The 21,979-nt window shown below is 42.7% G+C and overlaps 1 protein-coding gene across 4 annotated transcripts in view; it reads left to right on the plus strand.

Annotated features, from left to right (window-relative positions):
* Nucleotides 1-21,979, plus strand: part of DTNA (dystrobrevin alpha) — a 90,653-nt gene that overhangs the window by 67,298 nt on the left and 1,376 nt on the right. For 2 of the 4 annotated variants that reach the window (XM_086472526.1, XM_009957109.2), the window contains 5 exons: nucleotides 2,764-2,860; nucleotides 8,392-8,551; nucleotides 11,347-11,436; nucleotides 11,970-12,138; nucleotides 13,105-13,237. In XM_086472526.1, the coding sequence (XP_086328652.1) occupies nucleotides 2,764-2,860; nucleotides 8,392-8,551; nucleotides 11,347-11,436; nucleotides 11,970-12,138; nucleotides 13,105-13,237 (649 nt within the window). Of the gene's footprint in view, nucleotides 1-2,763; nucleotides 2,861-4,348; nucleotides 4,367-8,391; nucleotides 8,552-11,346; nucleotides 11,437-11,969; nucleotides 12,139-13,104; nucleotides 13,238-16,469; nucleotides 16,488-21,979 lie in introns of those variants that run through there. The other 2 variants (XM_086472525.1, XM_086472527.1) reach the window with 2 other exon arrangements.

Consider the following 21,979-nt stretch of genomic DNA (forward strand, 5'->3'; position numbering starts at 1 on the left):
CAGCAGCTGAAGATTTGGGGGATCATTTCTCCAATTATTCCACCAAACTGAAAGCATTGATATGGATGTGTCTGCGTGTTAATTAGGATACTCGACATGGATTTACTAATTGCCATGTACATCGCATTGAAGAAGTACAGTTGTCATTGGCCCAGATTCACAGGCTCTCTGCGAGTCCTGAAGTTCATGTTGTGAGAGCCAGACAGACAATCTAATAGGAACTATTCAGAACAGTTCATGTGAATAGAGTGTGGAGTGTAAACACTTCCTTTCTAGTGAAACAATGCAAGGTTAAATTTTATCCACCCCCTGTAGAGCAGTTCTCTCATGAGAAGACTAAAGAACATTTTTGGCCACTTAGCCGCTCCTCACACAAGTGATATTTGAGTGGTCTGACTCATAACCAAAGGAAATTTCTGTAAGAAATTGTGCTAATTTTTTTTTTTCTTTACAAGTACCGTGTACTTTTATTACTGAATTTTCCACACTAAAGTATTTTTCTGTTTCACAAATAACTACCTTTGCTTTCCAATATGAAGACAGATTAGCTTCTTCATTTCCATGAGTGATTTTAGTACGTAATTACTTCTAGATGTCTACAGGCACGTGACATTCTGTGAGACATAAAGAAACCCGATTGTGATGAAAATGTGTACACTGCATAAAACATACCAATAATGTAGCTCCTGTGCATCAAGCCTAAAGTCTATTTTAAGCCATTTTAGGAGATCAGCTTTCTATGTAGTTGACAAATAAAATTCATTATCTGTAACAAAAAAAAAAAAATCAAACGATTGTGCAGTGTTAGTGGACTGACTACTTAATTTTTCCCTTTTTTCAATTTTGCTACACATATTAAAAGCATAATATCCATATTTGAATTTCTTGGCATGGGATGTCCCTAGGGCAGTGATGCTGAGTTCCTTAATGATGATATCTTTTCTGATTTAATATGCAGTGTCAGAGTCAGAAAATAACTTTTAATCTGTGGGTCTGTACTGCTTTGCATACCTTCTAAAATGTTCACTGTTTGAAAGGCATTGCATGTGCTGTGGAATTTTGACACCACCTCGAATTCGTAGATGCTTTATATGTCACAAGGCTGTTCTTATCGTGTGTAAAACAGCAGGGCTCAGCACAGCAGCACTGATTTATGTCTGTTACCCCACAGATTTTTGGGGCTTGAAGCAATTAGGGCAGTAGGGCAATTAATTCATATAATATTAAGAAATGCTGGAATCTGTAAATTGTGGATACATGTCCCAGCGTCGTTCACCAGCTGCTGTAGTGTTGCAGACTTGCTGAAATGAGGTTCTGAGCACAGCGTTCCTTCACATTACCAGTGCTGTTTTGGAGACAGGTTGGAAAGCCCGTTATTTCCAAGACCTTGCTCTGGAGTAGAGCGGGAGAAAAAAGTCAGAGGAGCGATCTGCACACTGCACACTGCTTAGATCCTCTCCCCCCGTAGAATGAATCTAAAACCCAGCAGAGGTCTGTGCTAGGACCTGCCACTTGGAATTACATGAATAGGGTGTCTTACTTTTATTAGCAGTTTCTTAAACTCAGTTGCCTTTGTACAGTTCAAAACATTTCCAACCATTACCTGCCTGGAAAAGAAAAGCCAGTGCAGGCAATTTGCAGCAGAAAATAGATTAATCTTCCAGAAGGGTAAATACAACCTGGCAGTGTTACTGTATGATCCTATTATATAGGTGAGAGATAGCAGACATGAGCAATTCTGTAGAAATCAGTGTTATCAGTAACTGCTCACTTACAGAGAAGGCTCAAAATTAAGGTTTCATATTTCCCTAAGTGTAGGAAATGTACTTAGTCATGTTGGCTCTGGTGCTTTTCCATTTAGGATTAAATTGTCGCATTTTGTAGGTAGAATAAGCCTAACGACATAGTGGGCTTATGTCATTTGCAGCACAGCAGTGTATAAAATATACCTAATATGTATATTTTTCAACAGTAATGTTATTAATTACATCATAGCTTCCAGGAAGCAACAGTTTAATTTTGGATTTATGTGAGGACACCTCTTGCACAATTTAGTGATTGAACACGTGCAAGTGCTGAACCCCCCGCCCTGTGCAGTGGAGCTGTGCGGAATCAAAGCTGTTCCCATTTATATCCACACACGGAGTGGCTCAGTGTTCCCGCTGTCAGAGGACCACCGCTGGACTCTGAGTCCAAAGAGCTATTTTCAAGCAGTTATAACTCCGTTATGGGATTCATGCTTTCAGGAAAAAAAAAAAAAAAAAGAAAAAAAAAAAAACAACCAAAGAAACAAAAGCAGATTGCTGTGATTTTTCTGGCTGAATTTCTTAGCTTCTCGCACATCTCACTCTGGTCAGTGCCCCTGCTGTAGTTTCCTGTCCTTCGGGGCATGGCTTTCATTTCTCCTGACAGCTAGTGAGGTTATGGACTAGAGAGAGCCACAGGCAAAAATTGCCAGGCATTCCCACGAGGGAATATAACACAAATTTGTTTGAACCTCATGTGTTCTTTGGAGAAGGGTCTGTGTCAATGTCTGTCTTTTTCCTAATCACTGTGTTCCGTCCCGAGAATATTCGCGGTATGAGGGAACTCCCTGGCTTTCCTGTAGCCCCGTTTCTAAGCACTATGCTGGATTCATACAGTGTATTTTGCTTTCCTGTGGTCTGTAGGCACGTACCTCCTAGGCAGGCTGGGGAAACCGTGCAGCAAAAAGCTGCTGAGGCTGTGAGGGGTGAGCTCTGATCAGATCTGCTTGCTTCTCAGACAGCGGAAGGATGAGCTGGAACAGAGGATGTCTGCTCTCCAGGAAAGCCGGAGGGAGCTTATGGTTCAGTTAGAAGGCCTCATGAAACTGCTGAAGGTAAGGAGCTCCGCCTCATACTAGCAAGGAGAACAGGCAGGGTGAAGCAAGAGAGGAGAAGGAGGAGATAGGGCCACAGAATTCTGCAGAATTTGACTATTTCCACCTCCACCCGTAAAATTTGGCTTTCTTTCCTTCCCTTTCTATTTTTTGCCTTGTCTTTCAATTCAGGGGTTTCAGGTGATGCTCAGATGTTATTGTTCATGTAGTAACACTGCATCATCATTGTCACCTACTGGACAAAGTGGATGGAACATCAGAGATAGGCTCTGAACTATTGAACAATCCTTTAAATAATACTGCAACATGATGCAGTACAGTCCTGTTTCGCTCTTCTGTAGACAGATTTGGCCACACCTGGATTTCAGGCAAGCACTCTCTGGATCAGCCATTTCATAGTGTCCAAACACAAAATGCTTCACGGTCCAGTTTCAGATGTTTTTAGAGTTTTCTCCTTCGAGAACATCAAATCAATAAAAAAAAAAAAGAGTGAGAAAAGAAACAAACTGACATGTAAAATGAATTAACTAATAACTGTGATAAAAAAACCTCAGCACTGTACACCACTGCCTACTCCAGCTGACAGTACAGAGTTGCTTTTGCTAGTTCCTTTAGCTTTGCCCATTCAGTTGCTAGTTCTGTCAGACGTGCCATTTGACAGCGACATCTAACTCCCTGATCTTAGAGGTGCTTCCCCAACACTGGGTCATTTTCATAAATAGAGAAACAAGCCCTTGTTAAACAGGTGAAATGTGCCTCAACAGAGGATCTCAGTTAAAAATGAAGATAATAAAAGCATGTGCATTTTTAAGCCACACTAGGGTAGGGTGGAAAATGTGTCTTTATGTGCAGAGTCCAGCCCTGTTTTACCTGATGTGCCTCAGGATAGATGATGCCAGAAATTCCCATTGGAAGAAAGTGCTCTGAATAGCAGAGGAGTCTGTTTTGTTGTCGGCCGTGCCAGATATAATGAGTGCATGGAAGTTCAGTGCAACTTGGGTCAAATATGGCTCTGATAAAAGCAGAAAGAATTTGAAATCCATTCAGCGACCTGTATTGTCATCAAAGGATGAGTTTGACCCCTTGGGTCATTTGCATCTCCTCAGGCACAGGCTTGTGCAGCCACAGGGCCGGAACTGGTGGCACCCGAGCAGCAGAGCCCACTGAGTAGCCAGCAGATTTTGGGGAGCTGGAAGTGGACAGAATACTTTTCTACCTACGAAACACTGCGGTGCAACACCTAGCAGTCAGGGCTGCCTGCTGTCACTGCACTGCCTGGCCAAGGAGCAGTTGGGGCAGGCAATGGCAGCAGCTTTCCGCACGCTGTGCGCCGCTGCGGTGCTTCAGAGTGTGCAGAGGTGGGGCCATAACCTGGTCACGTGCCTTCCACTACCTCCACTGTACCTTTAACCCTCCAAATTGGGTTTTGTTTTCTGTTCTTCACTTACGTCCTGGCTAATCTCATGTGCTGATCCTCTTTTTCTTTAGGAAGAAGAATTGAAACAGGTAGTAAGTCATCTCCTTATTGGAGGCCGCACTAACTCCTAATGTGATTGTGTTCCTGTGATTTACTTCGTTTGCTTGAAATGTGTGCGTGTTCTTTTGACCAAGATTAATATTTTGCCATTTGTTCACACGTTATTTTCAAGTATCATGGAGCAATTTTCACAATTGAACACCTTAGCCCTCTAGAAAGTTAGTCATGGCTATGAGGAGTCTTGATCTTTTTCTCACTCTTCTAAATAAGAACACGTAAGATATGGAAACCACCACCCAAATACAGCGAAACCAACCCAGAATATGAATTAAAGAACACTTCTACCATAGACAACATTTTGAAAATGTAATGAGAATTTCGGATCTTTTAAGAAAAGTTTAACTGAGTTTAAATTAGACCAGAGCAATGAGTTTGAAATCCCACTTTATCCAGAAAAAGTCAGGGCATTGTGTGCACATCTTTTAGAGTCAGCACTGATGCTAACAGTCCTGTGACTCTCCAGGAAAATAAAGTCGTTTCTAAATGGCTTCTGCAACCGAGATCAAAAAGGGCAAGTATTTATATTACTACTGGTAAATTTTAGAAGATTTAATTGGATTGGAACTTTTTAGTATTGAAATGGATCTTGGAAAGATATTAGGCTAAAAAAAAAGACTTTTCAAACAGCACTCTGATTTATGAGTCCAATAAAAATGTTTCTTTTTAACAAAACACTCTTCATCAGCAGAAATACAGTAACAGGTCTGATGTGTTCTGTCTATGGTGGAGCACGCAGGGTTTGTAGGTAATGCTCACCTTCATAAAACTAACGTTTTGGGTAGGTTTTGTATAGCAACAATCTGTTGCACACAAAAAAAAATAAACCTGACCGAACATCAGCTCCGTGTAAGGGCTGTCTTTTTTGTTTCTGCAGTATTAAAAGATCTTCCATTCGCAAAAGAGAAGTTTCCAATGTGACAGGAGTTTCCTTGTCATGTAAAATGTTCACTGGACAGTATAAGTGAAAGCACATTTTCAGGCTGTTATGAGATATGATTTTTTTCTTCCGAGAGTAATAGCCTGACTGAATACCCGGTGATGATGCTAAGGAATTACTCTCACAATTTCCATTAAATGATCCCCATTACGCTCTGCCGTTTCATGATCTGTTGAGAGAAACAGGATTAAATTAATTTCTGGAGGAATTCACGTGGAATGAGCAGCCTGGCAATTCATCTCATGCTTATGAACTTTCTATTTCTCTGCTGCCCTTCCTTGAGAAAGGATAATGAGTTCTTCACAGCCGTGTCGTTGGATGAGGCTGTAAGACGGGCTTTCCCCAGATGTCATCCCGGTTCAGTCCCGGCAGAGGGAGCAATGGGCTAAAGCGCCTGTAAAGCCAGTTTTCATTTCAAGCATTTCACCCTAAGCTTGCATGACTGTTTGGTGGTGGGGAATCTTCCCCTGTCTGTCAAGGGTTAGCTTAAAATCCATAGCAGCTTGACTAGGGGTGGTGAATTAAATAAAATACATGGAAGTTTTCGTAGAGGACACGAGAACATTGATAGCTGCAACCAAGTACAACATGAGAGCTGAAGCCACCCGCTTTACGGATACCTCCCCTTTCAGCCTGCCTTGGTCCTCAGCTGGTGGGGCTGCCGGGTTTGGGAGCAACTCGGCGCTTGATTTCTCTGCTGAGATTACCAGGAGGTCACTACTGATTATCATAGCAGGTTTCAGGCCATTAGCTCTCGCCTGTGAAAACCACATTTCTCCTGATAACCACTAAGCAGGAGTCCAATCTTAATGGCACTCCGTTCCCACAAACTTGGGCTGAGGTGGACCTAAATGAGTAAAATATAATTAAAGTGTTCACCTCTCTGAAATCGGGCATTCCCTAATACCCTTCTGTTTCCACTTGGTGTTCATCAGTTCTGTCTGATACTGCCCAAATAGCGTAAAACAGAGGAGTTTTGTACTGGGCAGGGGACTCCAAATGATTCATCTCCCTGTGCTTCCCAAGCAGTTTGTTCCAACACTGAAAGCTACAGATAAGGGAGCTCCTGTTTATCATAAACACAAGGTCTCAGTCATAGCTGCAAAGCAGACACAAGGGTAAGTGCTGGTGTGCAGCAGCTTTTTCATTTCTCTTGTGGGAAAATTCCAGCGAAGAAGTACTGGCAGGCATCTGTTATTTTTAGTAAATAAAATGCCTATTCTGAAGTTCATTCCTTAAATGTGACTTGTCCATAGGAAGCAGATTTTGTCCGGTTTTTTTCTCGTCTTCTCCGAAAGTTTCCACTCTTGTTGTTGTTCCCCAGAACCAAGATCAAAGGGGAGCTGAGGAAAAAGGGCAAGCAAAGGAGGGAGCTGGGAACCAGAAATTCTTTTGCAAATTTGTTTCGCGGAGGATGAAACATGCCCCGTCAGGGCATGCAAGGAGATAGCTGTCGGCCCCAGATCCCCTGCCTGATGTGCAGAGGGTGTGACCTCCAAGGACCTTGGAGCATCTCCAGGTTGCTCTGTGCGCTGCTTCTGGAGGACTAGAGATCTGCATATCTGCTGGAGTGGGTACAGACGGTACCAGAAACAGGAGAGCATCTGGCCTTTATATATTCGACTTCCCTTTCATCCATCATTTAAATGTTCTAAAACCAATCATTAAAGGAATTATAAGTATTAAATCCTCCATTCTCCCATCAGTAATGTGCTTATTCCTCATAAACCTAATTTGCCCTTGATGTCTCTCTGGTGGTAATGTCTCTTAGAAAGGGGTGATAGGAGAAAAGAACAAATAGCTTAGTATTCTGATACATTATTTATGGTCCGGGGCAGGAATTCGTAAAAATCTCAAGGGCAATGCTGCACTCCTCCTGCAATGGGCTGCTATTGTCTTTTTGAGAATGTATTTGCCGAACCATATCAGGGCTGCAGATGCTTGACCGTCCCTAGTCAAAATAAATGCTATGGGAAGAGTTAAGAAATCCTCCTGAATTCTCAAAATAAAGCCAGGGTGAGGGAGACACCAGCCCTCCGGTTATTTTTCACTGTAAGCAACCAGGGGCATGTGTTGCAGTTCCCTTTTAACAGCACTCAAGCCACCTCCATCCTTGGCATCTGCCAAACAGAGGTTTTCAGTCGAAAGCCGCGTGCAGTTTGGTGTGGGCTCCAGCATTTGTTTTTCCTTACGTGGATACACGTTCCCAGGGGGTCTGAAACAGCGGATGAAAAGGGCACTTGTGTCTCTTGGTGTCACTCACCCTGCTGCGTTTGTAAAAATGACTGTTTTCTAAAGTCTGCTTGGATTTCAGCGAAGTGATACTAACGGTGAGGTGCTAACAGCATGACATTTTATATGACTGGTGTTCAAACATTTTCACTTCCAGCAGCTGAACCCGTAGCAGGAATTTATATTGCCCTGTCCCCACACTGTTTTGGGAGTGCCTGAGTATGTCCTGTAGAGCGAACAATTTAATAGCGTGTGATTTAATAGTGGCTTAAAATAGTTCTCGAGCTCCGAATAAGAAGCGGAAAGCTATGTTATTTATTGCGAGTGTCAGACTTTATGGGACTGAGAGCTCGCTTGCGCTGCGAACTTCTCCTGCGGGGCTGTGATCAGCTCTCACAGCAGCCCTCTGAGGAGAGGGGCTGTTTCAGTCCCTTGCCCAGGCTGAAAGCCACGTCGGTGCCAGCATCTTTCCCCTTCTCGCAGCCTGGATGGGTTATGTTTTATTGAACCGGGGGAGCGAGAGAGAGAAGGCGGCAGAGAGAAGGTCTATACTTTGGTGTTTATTAACTTGGATTCTTTTTAATTTTGCTGCCTGACATTTTCCCATGCTTAAAGGAAGTCAGATCTTGACTCATATTTTCCTACTTACTGTTTTTCTACATGGAAGCGTTGCTGTCAGCTAACAACTGAGCTCAGTATATTTCTTTTAGCAAAATTAACATTACCCAACTGATCTACAAACAGCATGATGCCTTTAAGCTGAGGGCTGGGTGGCAAGGATGGCTCTTGCAAAGAGCTGTTTAACCCCGTGTGATTGTTTTGCAGACCCAAGGGGCGGGCTCCCCGCGTTCCTCACCCAGCCACACTATCAGTCGACCGATTCCAATGCCCATCAGGTCTGCCTCTGCCTGCTCCACCCCGACCCACGCACCTCAGGACTCTCTGACTGGGGTGGGAGGAGATGTGCAGGAAGCCTTCGCACAAAGTAAGTCTCGTCAATAGCTTGTCTGAGGTGCTCGGAGAATCATTTCTTGTGGTCGATGACTAAATGAACTTGAGCTTCTCAGTTGCATGCAGTGGGACAAAACAAAGCCAATCTGTAACCACTGTGTTTTGCCGTTGAACATCACCTTTGTCAGCCATCAGACTTCGCTGTCAAAGCGAGCAGGTAAGCAGAAACTGGACAACGATGCCAAATTAATGGGTTTAGGGCATTTCGATGGGAGATGGTCAGAGCGGTTATCAGTGCTCTGTTAACCAGAAGAAGAGTTGCTGTTGACCTCAGCGAGGCATTGTCAGTGTGTTTGGTTTTAATTAAGGCCTTTGCTAGGAATAGATGATACAGTCAGAGAATTAGTTCAGGTGGAAAGGGCTCTTGTAAGTACCATGTCCTCCTGCTCCAGGAAAGAGGGCTTCAAAGTGTGATGGGACCATTCAGGACCTTAACCAGTCGAGTTCTGGGGGGCTCCTGGTACGCAGTTTCCACACCCTCTCTTCCAGTGTTTGACCATGCTTGCTGTGTAAAACTTTTTGTCCTTGTATCTGACCGGAACATCCCTTGATGCAGTTTGTGACTGTTGTCACTCATCCTTTTGCTTTGGGCCTCTGAGGAGGGTCCAGCTAGACTAGGCAGGAATCAAGTCTGGAAGTCTAAGTGATAAGTGAATCCTTCCTTTGCATTTCCAGAAAACTGATGTGGGCTGCACTCTGATTCTCGCTCTCTTTTGTCAAGTAACAAGAAATTTTAAACTATTTTGAATTTCTAAGGTCACAGATTAAGTGATTATGTTGAACACTAGAGAAAGCAAATAGTCTATGTGATCTAAATGAAGAAATATTCCTTCTTTTCCTAATCTACTCTCTCCTAAAATACTTACGTCACTGCAATTCTTTTATTTTAATAAATTCTTACCCCGTTTCCTTAGTACAAATCAAATGTAAGTGGAGTGCTGGAGTTCCTCTGCTACAGTGGAAGCGTGTTTGTTCCCGGGAGCCCCATTCGGCCCTCTGATGCACCCTTCCCCTTGATTTTCATGGGAATTGTGTCTGTGTGTGTATCTTAAGACAAGGTTGAATCTATAATGCAATCAAGAACTTTCTACTAAGGTGTTAGTGAAGTCACATAGTGAACATAGGCATAATTCCTAGTCCCAGCGTAACAGGTTGCTGGATCTCTCATTTTCTGTGGCAAAAGAAACAGACAAGACGTGTTTTTCTTCTTTCAACTGTGAAAAAGACTAAGACAGGCAAAAATATGGGCCACTAACCCCTATGCTGTTATAGGACAGCTTCTTCCAGAGCTAAGAGTAAGAGAAATAACACAGTGGCCACAATAAAATACCCACAAATAATACTAAGGCTGCCTCAGGCAGATGCTTTTTAAGTATATAAATGTGTTCTGTTCAAGATAAAAAGCAATATAAAAAGGTAAGCAATCACATTTAAAAACTGCTGCATTTGATAAATATCTAGCTTTATGTCATTATTTACCATATTCTCTAGATGGGAAGGTCAAACCCGAAGAACTTGAAGGCAGCCGTTCTGTCACGTCTTGACATACGACTTTGAGGGGGGTGGGCTGAGATTTTATGGCTCCTCTCTGTGCTGCGCCAACAGAGCTCTGCCTAGATGCACATAATGAAGACAAGCCGTGGTTAAAGCATGGTTTCTTTTGGGTTTGGTTTTTTTTTTCTCTTTCATAGTGTTTTCAATAGTTCAGAAATACAAAACTGAGAAGACTTCAGAAAGGGAATGGCTGTCTGAGCGCGTGTGTAGGAGAGAGATTAACTGCTTCAGTTTACGTTCTAGTAACCATTTGCTAATGGATATATTAGAAAAAACAATTCGTTGGGATTTGGGGAATTTTTTTTAATGTATTGTTTTACATTCAGCCAGTTTAAAAGAATCTACAGCAGTCAAATCTTGCCAATTCCTGTGAATAATCCAGTCTAGAAGAGTAGAGATTCTGTGGGATATATTGATTATTCAGCTACAATAGGAGCTATGTTTGGGATTTGGGGGAGCCAAGCATGCGTTACCCGCAGCCTGCTCCTAGCGAAGGAGTATTTCATGCAGCTCACAAGAATCTTTCGTGATTGATGGTTGAGGGAATATTGCCAGGTTCAGCAGGGAAGCACTTCTAGATCCATTATTAGAAAGAGTTTAAAAGCAGCCTGGGGCTGTTTAGAGAGGCAATAGTGCTTCCTTTATTAAAAAAAAAAAGACAGAGAGAGAGACAGTAAATTATGGAATACACAAGAAAGTCCTTGAGCTACAGGAGAGTCTGAGAGGGAGCGGGGAAGAAAAATCTGTGTCAGTCTTGATGAGGTCAAGTGTGTTTCTTCAACATTTGCCATAATTATCTGGCAAATACCTGGCAATAATGGTGTCATTAAACAGAGCTGTGGGAACTTAGAGAAAACACTTCATTTCTTCCCTCCTCCCCCACAGACATTGTAAATGAGTTCACGCTGGATTTAATCTTCCAGGCCTGATCTGCTGGTGTCACCACACAAATGCAAACTCGATGGTCATGAATAATCTCCATATATCCGGCATTGTGATTAAATGAAGCATGAGGGCAGGCTTCTGCTCTTGCATACAGCCTAAGTAAATGGGGCCATTCTGCAGAGAACAATTCTGCACGTGTCCCTCGTAAGGACTTTGATACCCTGAATTACCACAATGGCAGCTTTCGGCGGGGTTGAAACTGCTTTCAACAGGAAAACGTGTGTCTTGTGAAAAATAGCAACCCTGCGTTTTGTCTGTCTCTTGTTTCAGGTGCAAGACGAAACTTAAGAAATGACTTGCTGGTGGCAGCAGATTCAATCACCAACACCATGTCTTCTTTGGTAAAAGAACTAAATTCTGGTGAGCGAGGCTAACGAGGGTGGATAGCCACCACATTGACATTTCACGTATATTTGAAAAAAAGGGGAGGTAGGGAAATATAAACCAACAAAAAAGCAGTGTAATGTATCTTCAAAGTTTTTTATGCTTTTAGGAAAAAGATCCCTAAATAACAGCTTCAGGAATACAGCAGTTCTGAAAGCCATGGACATAGAGGTGCAGCTGGATACAATGAAAGCTTTGAGAAGTTTGTTTGTGATTCCACGTGGGATTTCAGTCTTTAGAATTTTCATTTGGTATAGAACATAGGACCTGTTGTAAAATGTAGTCTGTAGTATTCTCATAAAAATAGCCTACCTAATAACTGAGATAAGCAAAAGCTTCACTATTCTGTCCCATGACAAGAAGAAAACTGTATGTGTAGAATAATATACTGTTATTTGCTAGGCGGAGATGGCATTCTAAGTTGGAAAGGCAGAGAAAAACTTCAAGAAATAGGCAAGTATACTTTTGTGAAAGTTAAATGGAACCGTGTGTCACCTTTTGCTTCGCAGAAGTGGGCAGCGAGACAGAAAGCAACGTGGATTCTGAATTTGGACGGACTCATTTTGATGACCTCGTTCCATCCCCAACGTCTGAGAAGGCTTTCCTCGCGCAGATCCATGCCCGGAAGCCAGGATACATCCACAGTGCTGCTGCCACCGGCTCCATCCGCAGTGACATGTGGGTACCTGCTCCATTCGCCTTCTTAATCTCATTCTTTTTCTGTCAAAAACACTATGCAACATGTAATATTTTCTCTCCCTCTCAACTATTTGATTACCAAAAAAAACCCCACAGAATCACAGAATGGTTTGGGCTGGAAGGGACCTTAAGGGTCATCCAGTTCCAGCCCCCTGCCATGGGCAGGGACACCTTCCACCAGACCAGGTTGCTCAAAGCCCCACCCACATTCCACATTTAGAGGGATGGAGCATCCATAACTTCATGGGGCAACCTGTTCCAGTGTCTCACCACCCTCACAGTGAAGAATTTCTTCCTAAAATCTAGTCTAAATCTACCCTCTATCAGCATGTCTCAATCCAAGTGAGGACAGCTTCATGGTTAGATAGTAGTGAGCTCTGTAAACAATAAAGGCCAGAACTTAGGATGCCCTCAGGACTGAGCTGTCTCACGTCTACACTTGGACAGCATGGAGACTGTGGGAATATGCCCTGCAGTCCTATTCCCTGCTTATCCAGACCGAGGGGCCTGTTGGAGCCCACTGGAAAAAGGGCAGTTTTTAACTGGAAAAGACAGAATGCTTTTTATTGACCAACTCAATTGATCGCAAACAGATTTATTTTTAGAACTGACTCTTCCTAATAGAGACAATAGACATCTTTCCAGTCATTTTTAGTTCAACCTCTTCGTATCAAGTTATTGACAACTTTTGTTACTCATTTCCGTAGGGCTGTACCCCCAAAATGCCTTCAGCAGAATGTGCCCTCTGGTCTACTTCATCAATACCAGACCACTGCAGAGGGGGAGTAGCAGAAGTGTTTTCCACTGCCAGGAAAATACTAACCAATGGAGCATGTGGTTGGACTAAAAGTATCCCGCTGTCCTTGTAGCTTACCATAAAGGGAATTTTTATTGACTCTGAATGTCTTTCATCTCAGGAGGCTATTTATTAATAATTGTCTTTAGGGTTACAGAAGATGGAGACCCCTATGTCAGAGCAGATGACGAAAATTACGAGAATGACTCTGTCCGCCAGCTGGAGAACGAGCTGAAAATGGAGGAGTACCTGAAGCAGAAGCTGCAGGATGAGGCATACCAGGTGGGACAAGGGCACCAGGTGCCCGTATATATGTCCACAAGTGAGAAACAATAATGCCATAGCTGCCCAGTGCCCTTCTTAACCTGTCCTGGGCCCTGGGGCGTGATCTCTTCTCAGTTACTAGAGCAGCCACGTTCCAAAACCTGCTGTTGATCTCTTCCACAGACACTCACACACCTAGCCTTTGTGCACATCCAGGAAGACCACACTGCTTGAGGCCCACAACGGTAGTCCTTAACCTTACCAGGGCATCAGGTGGGACAGAATTGCCTCTGAGCTTGTTCTCTTAGACCTCCTTCCCCTGTACCATAGAGGCTGGTTGGTGGTGTCACACTGAGTTCTTGCTGTATTTAGATTATTTTTTTTTTCTCCAGTAGCAAAAACCATTCCTAATGGTTTCTCCAGTGTGAACTGAAGCTCAAATGCAGTCTGCGTGTTATTGTCATTGTCAGAATCTGGAAGGGGAGGAAAGGGTCTGAAATGAGTTGTATCCCAGAGGACCCAGCATTCAACAAGTATCTAGTATAGAGAATCTGGGGATTTGTCATTAAACACCCCTGAGGAAGTTTTCAAAGGGCATTTGTTTAAGCGTCTGAGTAAAGCAAATTTGCCAGGGGGAGCTGGAATTCTATAGATATCCTGTCCTGGATGCATAATGGTCTCCTCTTCTACCTGGTGTAATGAAATACCACCAGTTTTTAACGTATTCTGACTTGCATCATCCTAGTATAAAATCCATCACTTCTTATGATGTAGGTAGTAATGTCAGTAGGAGGGCACACCCGGTTCGGTTATTTGGGACCAGAGCTGAAGCAAGCAAAAATAACTATTTTCTTACATGGTGATCAATTAAACTTTGGAACTCACCACTGTGGAATATAAGAGACCAAAAATATAAATGGGGAAAAAAAAAAGGATTAAGCAGGTATTGAGAGATCAAGTGTATGGAAATGAAGTTCAAAAGCACCTTCTGGGCAGGAATTCTTTAAACTGCTGATTGCTGGGCGCTATCAAAATCTGGCCTTTTTTTCTGGTAGTTTTTCTCTACTATCCACTGCCAGTCACTTCGAAGACAAGAAGCTGGGATGACAGGCTCATGATCTGATGAAGAATGGCTGCAATTCTGCTTGTCTTTTCTGTAAAGCTGCTAGGATAAGTTAGTCTTGTAAAAGTTCATTGACTCATCAAAGTTGCAGGTAGTTTGGAGATTGATGTGAGCATCATCTGTTGTTTACCAGGGTCAGCTACATGCCCATGGTAGCCTGCCAAAAGTCATTTCATTGCGAAGGTCTTTAAGGACATGACGGCAGGAGCAGAGTTGTTATAGACTGTCTGCTAAGGCAACGTGGGGGTTTTTGTCACAATTTTTTTATCCAAGGTAGGAAATGGCGAAAATGACAGCCTTTCAACTTCTGAACAGGATGAGCAGCTACTGCTGATGTAATGGAAAGTAATTGTCAGTTATAAAGAAGGAGTACCTCAATGGTGACAGCTGTCAAGCATCAAATAATAAATGTTATTATTGCTGGGGAAAATTCCATTTTCTCCAGAAAGAATGATAGACCAATTTGCCTGTACTTTGATGACAGTATGGAGGTGCAATATATGGAAACAGTGTTACACGAGTTTCACGGGTTACGACGTGGTTTTGTCCTTGCACAAAACTGACCGTGCGTGTGCGCTGCGAAATGCGGGCGTTCGCTGTGCGGCAGAAGTCACGCGGCACTCAGCAGAGCTGGGTGTTTCTCTTGCTTCAGTCAAAACAGAGCTTTTCTGCTGTCTTCCAACAACATTCCCAGAAGGAGGGGAGGAAATCTTCTCCCCATCGATGTCAGAATAAAACTCCTTTTGAATTTAGGTCAGCCAAGACTACACGCAGGTGAACTTTATTCCTCACTGTTTTACATGATTTTTCTTTCCACCTGGGGGGGGGGGGGCGGGGGAACATAAAAAGAGAAAGGCTTTTTTCTTTCGAAACTGTGTTCACTGAAGGAACACAAAGTCCTCATTCTAGACAAATTCTGTTTAATAGCATTTTTCCAAAAGAAATTTCATGATGTCCTTTACTGTCTGTGAGATTGTCAGCTTCTATCAGGCAACGATTTGACAGTAGTGACTTGTAAGTAGAAACTATTTTTAGTTGATAACCACAGACCCAAAGCATGCAACGTGTGAGAAGTCCTTCCCACTATGGCTGATTCCCTTTTGCTTGGGGAACAGGTTTAAAGGAAGCAAGAAAAAGGTATTTAGTTAGTAGGGACCACTGGGATAACTGGGAGTTGGTTGGATAGTGTCGTGTGTTGATCCTGAGACATGAGCTTTGGGTTTGGCTCGTTCTCTGCACTTTGCAGTTAATTTGTGGTATTTCGCTATTCCGTTCCTTTCTCTACTAGTATCACTGAGTAGTTTCTAAAGATAAAGACACAACTTTCTACTTGCAAAAACAAAGGAAAATTGGGAAATTCTGTTTAGGATATCCTATTGAACAGTGGCCAGGTCAACTATTCTCATTTTGCATCAAACCATTGGAATTTATTACAGGCTATTTTACTGTTTGTACTCACACGTACACTGCATTCGTCTGGACAGCCAAAAAAAAGCTGGTGGCTGTAGCTATCGTAATGCAGTTGTCAGCTGAAAAGATCTGCAAGGAAGAACTCCTACTAGGGTTACAGAATGGTAACCTCAGTAACAGCGTGGTAACCGGTTTTATGTTATTAAATGTCTCACTTCGTGTAAAAGCATCGCATTTAGAAAAACATGTAGTGTAGCATGGAAGATGGTTGGTCAAAACCCACTCTTGTTATTTCGTGTCACCTTGTCTCCGAGAAAGATTTCCAAGCTAAACTCTAAATTAGTATTAAAGTATGAGCAGAAAACACAAGATACACAAGTAAATCTGGGACAGGGAACCTCAAAGGAGCCTTCTTTCTCTCTCTTTTTTTGAAGCATGTTGTAAATAAGTATCTGTACCAGAAAAAAACACATTTAGTGCACAAGTGTAAATGCTAACAGTGCTTATCTTCCCACATCTGCTACTAGTTGTGTTCTTGTTACAGTCTTTTTCTGGATGTGTTGTGTAAGGCCCTTTTCATTGGGTTTATTTTCTGGGCCTGTAATTGCTCCGTTTATTTCTAGGCTTGTGCATGGCTTTCTTCAGAATAATACACTGGCTGGCTGCTCACTGGCTTAATTTGTCATCTTCTTGTTTTCTGTCCTTTGTTATCTACAGGTCAGTTTGCAAAGTTGAGTGCAATATCCTTCTCTCTCTCCTCTCAAGTAAGTATTACTATAATTTAGAAGAATGTTTGGATTTAATCCTCATAATGTGTATTTGAGTTGCAATGCACCTTGTGCTGCCTGAGTGTGTGTGATGTTACTGTTTCTTTCTTCTTTTAACCTGTGTTAGGATGCCTAGGAATCTCTCTAAATAGTTGCTAATTTTTTGAAATGTTGTCCTAGTCCTGAGGATTCCTGTTAAGCCACTTTTTATCTTCTTTCTTTATTGACTGTGTAAGAGTGAGAACATGGGCTTTTCATCCCCGGGGATGATGACAAATATATTAGCCAGTACAGAGAAACCTTATCCAGAAGATAAGGGATCAGATTACTTTTCAGGAGACCTGAGTTCAATTCCTTAGAGTGCTTTAGTCTTCCCAGGATAACTGAAATAGATCATTTCTGGTGAGACTGGAACATCTGTGTGTGAAATAGGAGTTAGGCAAACATTAAAGCAAGCAGTCCACCAGCTGCTTAACCATAGGGGTGTCCTCAGCTGTGTTGGGGAAGTTTAAAATGCCCCAATTCAAAGTTCAAGGTACTCACTCAGCTACTATCTAGAGTCTGGCACTTCAGAGATAAGGCAAGAAGGTCTATAAATTCCCTGCTGGCCCGTATTCAGGTCATGCTCCTTACACATGCCAACCTCACAGTTGCAGCGCCGAGTTTACTGCCAAGTTCAGCAATTGTGTTTTTCTTCAGGAACACAGACAGTGGCTATTTTTATGAAGTAGCCTGTTATTCTGAACATTTGCCCAGGAAATGGGAGACCACACATTTCCTTCTTGCCTCATCTGAAGCTGCAGGCTTGGCATTTCTGACTTCCGAGGAGAGTGCAGTGCCCTGCTGTGAAAATGGCAGTGGTGTCCATCCTAGTGGCACCGAACCGTGGGGTAACAGGGCCAGAAGGGGAGGAGAAATCAAAACAGGGGTCTGACTCTGGCCTGCAAACTGAATCTCTTCCGCAAAGCCAGAACTAAAGGCAACGAAAGGTCAACTGTCGAATGGGCGCTTCAAGTTTGGGACCAGGGTCGTGTTCAGATAAGCAAAACGGGTGAACGAGCCTGAGCCCACTTCAGCAGGAATTCATGTTGCCAGATTTTGTATGCCACGTTTTATGCTAAACCTCCTTATTTATATGGCAATTTTGATGGCAAAATCTGACCCTGATTCAAGGGGTTTGCAGCTTCTGATGACGGTAGAATTCGGGTGTTCAAGTGTGGACTGTATGAAAGCGGCTGCCAGTCTTTGGTGTTAAAAACTGTTAGGTATGTCTGAAGCCTCTGTGTCAGTGTCTCTGGCAGCTAAACCAGAATAAATGGATGTGAAAAGCAAATGGACAGCAGTACCCAGAGTCCTGTAAACACCAAATAACTGCTCATAAAAATTCTCCTAACAGTGCCCCTCAGGTTCCATTCATTTTCTCAGTAGCCTGGTTAAAAACATGAGCTGCGAAGAGTTTGCTAAACATTGACAGCCAGAAAAATAAGTTTTCTTCTTCTATTTTGTTGCAGTTCTCAGTTATAGACCAGGTCGCTTGAAAAGGAAAATAGATCTTTCAACAGCAATGTATGTGTGTAGAACTGTGTAAATAGTGGAAATGTTATACATACCTATATATAATACAGTTATAAATAACTATGACTTTAAAGGGTAGTAGCTTTCCAGCAAACTATTTGCAATGTTAAATGGAAAAAAATCCTTTTCATTAGAATTATAAAGCTCAGGCAATCTCATTTGGGGTTTCTTTTTTTGTTAGGAAGCAGTGTTAACGTAGCAATGTGGGGAAATGCGTACTGCCGTACGGCCTGGCTTTCTAGAAAATACCTATCCTGTCTCAAATGAGCGGAGATCTGAGACTGAGCTGCTGTCTCATCTCCTGGGTGCTTTTGAAACCTTTTGAAACCCTGTCAGAAAGAAATTTTTTAAAGCATTGTGCTCTGGATAGTTCCATAGCGAAAAACTCTGGTTCCCAGGGGAGCACTTCAGCCGGTACCAAAGCCCGAAACATTCCCACCGGCTGTAAAAGCCTGGCCCTACAGAAATTAGCCACCAAAATGGGTGGACTTGGCACTTCACCCATATCCACCAGAACAAACTCTGTGTTATGGTACTTTGTGATAAACACGTCTGCACGTGATAAGCGTGGCTTGGTCTTCTCAAGGTTCGCTCTTTGTGAGTACGGAAGACTGTTGTATCTCGTGTGTTTTATTTGGACTAATGTTTCGTAGCCTTGGAAGATTAAACCCGAAGTAGATCATACCAGTGCTTTTTAAAGGGCTTTTGTGTTCTCATTGGGTTCTTGCTTGAAGTTTAGCAGTTGCATCAAGATTTTTACTTCTAAGATAATATTATTCTGTAATGATGATACAAATACAGTCAGTGTTACAGTGCCTGGATGGCCATATGAGATAAAAAGCCTCAGACTTTCTTATCTTGCAACAGCATTACATTTGTGCTTATTTAAAAAAAAGGTGGGAAAACCAGGATCAGTTTATTACGGCTTCTTATGAGTGGTATTGCCACTGATGGCCAGCCACAAGTTCATTTCCTTGTTCATCAGTCACGGACAAGTGGTGTTGATGTCATTTGATTAAGGCTCTTTGCATTCTACCTGCTTTTTTAAAAGTGCTGCGTACAATTCTCTAGAATTGATTTTGAACTATTGTCTAGTGTAACAAATGCCCAAGAGACCAAGTGGTTCCAGTAATAGATAAAACATAATTTAATCAGGTTTTCAGTTTACTTTTTATATCAAGTGTACTTTAATACCACTTGTTTTATTTTTAATAGAGTAGCAGAGGGATAAATTTGAGCTTGTTTTCAGGAGGCTCTAGGCAGAGCTTGAAATTAGGTGAACGTGCAGCTTTGATGTTACTTCGCCTTTATCCCACTGATAGCAGTTGCTTTTTTGCCAAGGATGGCCAATGGGAGCAGAAGGCCCCCTGCAAGTGGTTAAAAAGTTGTCGTTTTCAATGAAGAGCTGTTGGCTTGTGCAGTGGACCTGCTCCCACGAGACCTACAGTTTTCTAAAGCAATGCTTTCTTAGTGCTGGCATACCAACATTTTAGTTGGTCATGTCTAATTTGTTTGTGTGCATTATTACAACAGAAAAGGAGGTGTGAAAAGCTGCTAAAAATCAGACCAGAAGCATCCACTTGAGAGGGAGTGCAGGGAGGAGTCTTTATTAGAGGCTTCAGTCTCAATTTTGTAACTGTGATCGCATTTTCTCTATGTTGACAAAAACATGTAACAATTTCGGTTGAAGACTCAGTTCCACCCCCACTCCAAACCCTTTCACTTGCTCTAAATCTTATCACACTGATTGTGGGGTCTGGGGGCTTTGGGTGGCCAGGGGTGACATCTTCCATTGCAAAAGTGACTGAGCGGTTTGTATTGAAACAGGTGGAAATTTTTTCAAACACAAAAAAAACCCACCCAAATCCCTTCAACTTTTTTACATGAATGCATTGTCAAATTATTATTATTTATTCGACATGGCTTTTTTCCCAGGACAGAAGCCTTATTGAGTAACACTTTCATCTTTTTCTTCTCTTTTCCCTTTTTCTCCAAACTCTGTTTTCGCGTTTACCAGCAGAGATTAGGAATATTGCCAAATGTCGGGTGATAAAACCCATGGGCCAAGGGAGATGGTGTGATCAGTCTGGTCTGCCCAGTGTGCCGCTGGGGGAGAAGGACTGTTCGTTAAGCTGAAGGGCACAGATGATTCTTTTAAGTGCTGTGAAGACACAACTGCCCTGCATCTCTGTTTTTTTTCTGGGAAGGAAATAAGATTTTGGAGCCAGCGTGCGTTTCACTGCCCATTGACATTTTCAGCCCTTTGCAACGTGGGATCCGTAGCCCAGGGTCCAAGTCAGGTTACTGGCCCACAGGTAGTGGAGGTGTGGGTTTCAGCTTTGCTGTCCCACTGCCACAGGTCCCATTTCCCAGCTGTGCCCTGGCCTCTCTTTGGCTGTAGGGCCCCCGACACTGCTAGTCTGAGGTGATATTTAAAGCTCGTGCACTGCAGTTCATTGCATGCCAGGAGCTCAGGAGATCACAGAGGTGCAGGTGGGCTGGTTGGTTGGACCCTCAGGAGGTCGTTTGGTCCAGTCTCCCACCAGATGCAGATCTAGCTCCCACACAAGACCATGTCAGCCATGGCTTTCTCTAGCATAGACTTCAAAACCTCCACAGATGGAAAAAATCCCCACCTCTCTGGGCACCTTCCCGCAGTGCCACCCTCCTCATGGTTTTTGTTTTTTCCTGATGTCCAGCCTGAACCTCCCAAAACATGAGTTGACCTTTTGGTGTGTTTCAGCGCTGCCGAGAAGATTTTGGCTTTGATATCCTTGTAACTACCCCTCAAAGAGCTGCTAAGTGCTCCTCCCTTGCCGCCTCTGCCCCAGCCCCACCAAGCCCCGTTTCTCAGCCTCTTCCTCCGAAGTCAGCGATGCAGTGGTGAAGCAGCAGGATACAGGCACTAGAGGAACAGCTCACATCCATAAGTCATACTCTACTAGCACAACCAAATGATTCAGCATCTCTTTTTGGTTGTTTTTTTCTGAACAAACACGTAAAAAACAGCATTATGTGGACCCTTCCATTTGAAAATAACATCAGGCTGACAACACAGTCATTTTCAAAAATGTTGGCTACATTCGCTCAGCTATATTTTGGCTTTCCTCTTTATTTTTCTCCTTAAGGCCTCCTCTTCTTAGCATGTAGGCGTAAAAAAAGCTGTAAAAGAACTGTGATAGAGTTAGATGGGAAGAAGCAGCTTTGGTTTTGTGAGTTTAATTCTAAAATTACGCAAGTGATAGGGATGGGTTTTGAAAAATTGCTGAATGATAATAACAGAAAAGAACCTGTGGATTAAGTTACAAAAAAGGTCAAGAAGCAGTTTTATAACATGACAGATCACAGGAGTCTTAACTTGGAATTCGTTCTGGCATTTCCAAAGTGCTGCAATGAATTTAGAGCTCTGAGGTTCATTGGTACTCATGATTTCTTGTAGGAAAATCTCTCTATCCCAATGGTGGGAAGCCTTGAGAGAATTTAGAGTAACCCTCTCCGCACTCCACCAAAGAGAAGTGGTTTATTCAGCAAATGCAAAGCAAACCCCAATACTTAGCAGTACTGTCAATGCATCTTAATGCATCGAGTGTTTCACAAGCCACTCTTACTTTGCTCCCGTGGTTCATAGTGATACCATCAAGAAATAGGAGATGTACCTGTATTTACATAACTCTGCAATGGATTTAATAAAAATCAGTCTCAGGCAGCTGAGAACTGACCTCTTCCATGCCTTTCATTTGCATTTTTTGGCTGAATCGTGAAGAGCAAGATGTTCCTTTACTAAGATTTCCAAATTAGTTTGCAGACTTTAAGCAGTACAGATGCATGTCTGATTTTTAAAAAATACTCATGTAAAATGTGCCTCAGAAATGTTTTATGAACCTC

The sequence above is a fragment of the Leptosomus discolor genome, chromosome 13, assembly GCF_034619465.1.
Source record: "Leptosomus discolor isolate bLepDis1 chromosome 13, bLepDis1.hap2, whole genome shotgun sequence".
In the NCBI taxonomy this organism is placed as follows: domain Eukaryota; kingdom Metazoa; phylum Chordata; class Aves; order Leptosomiformes; family Leptosomidae; genus Leptosomus; species Leptosomus discolor.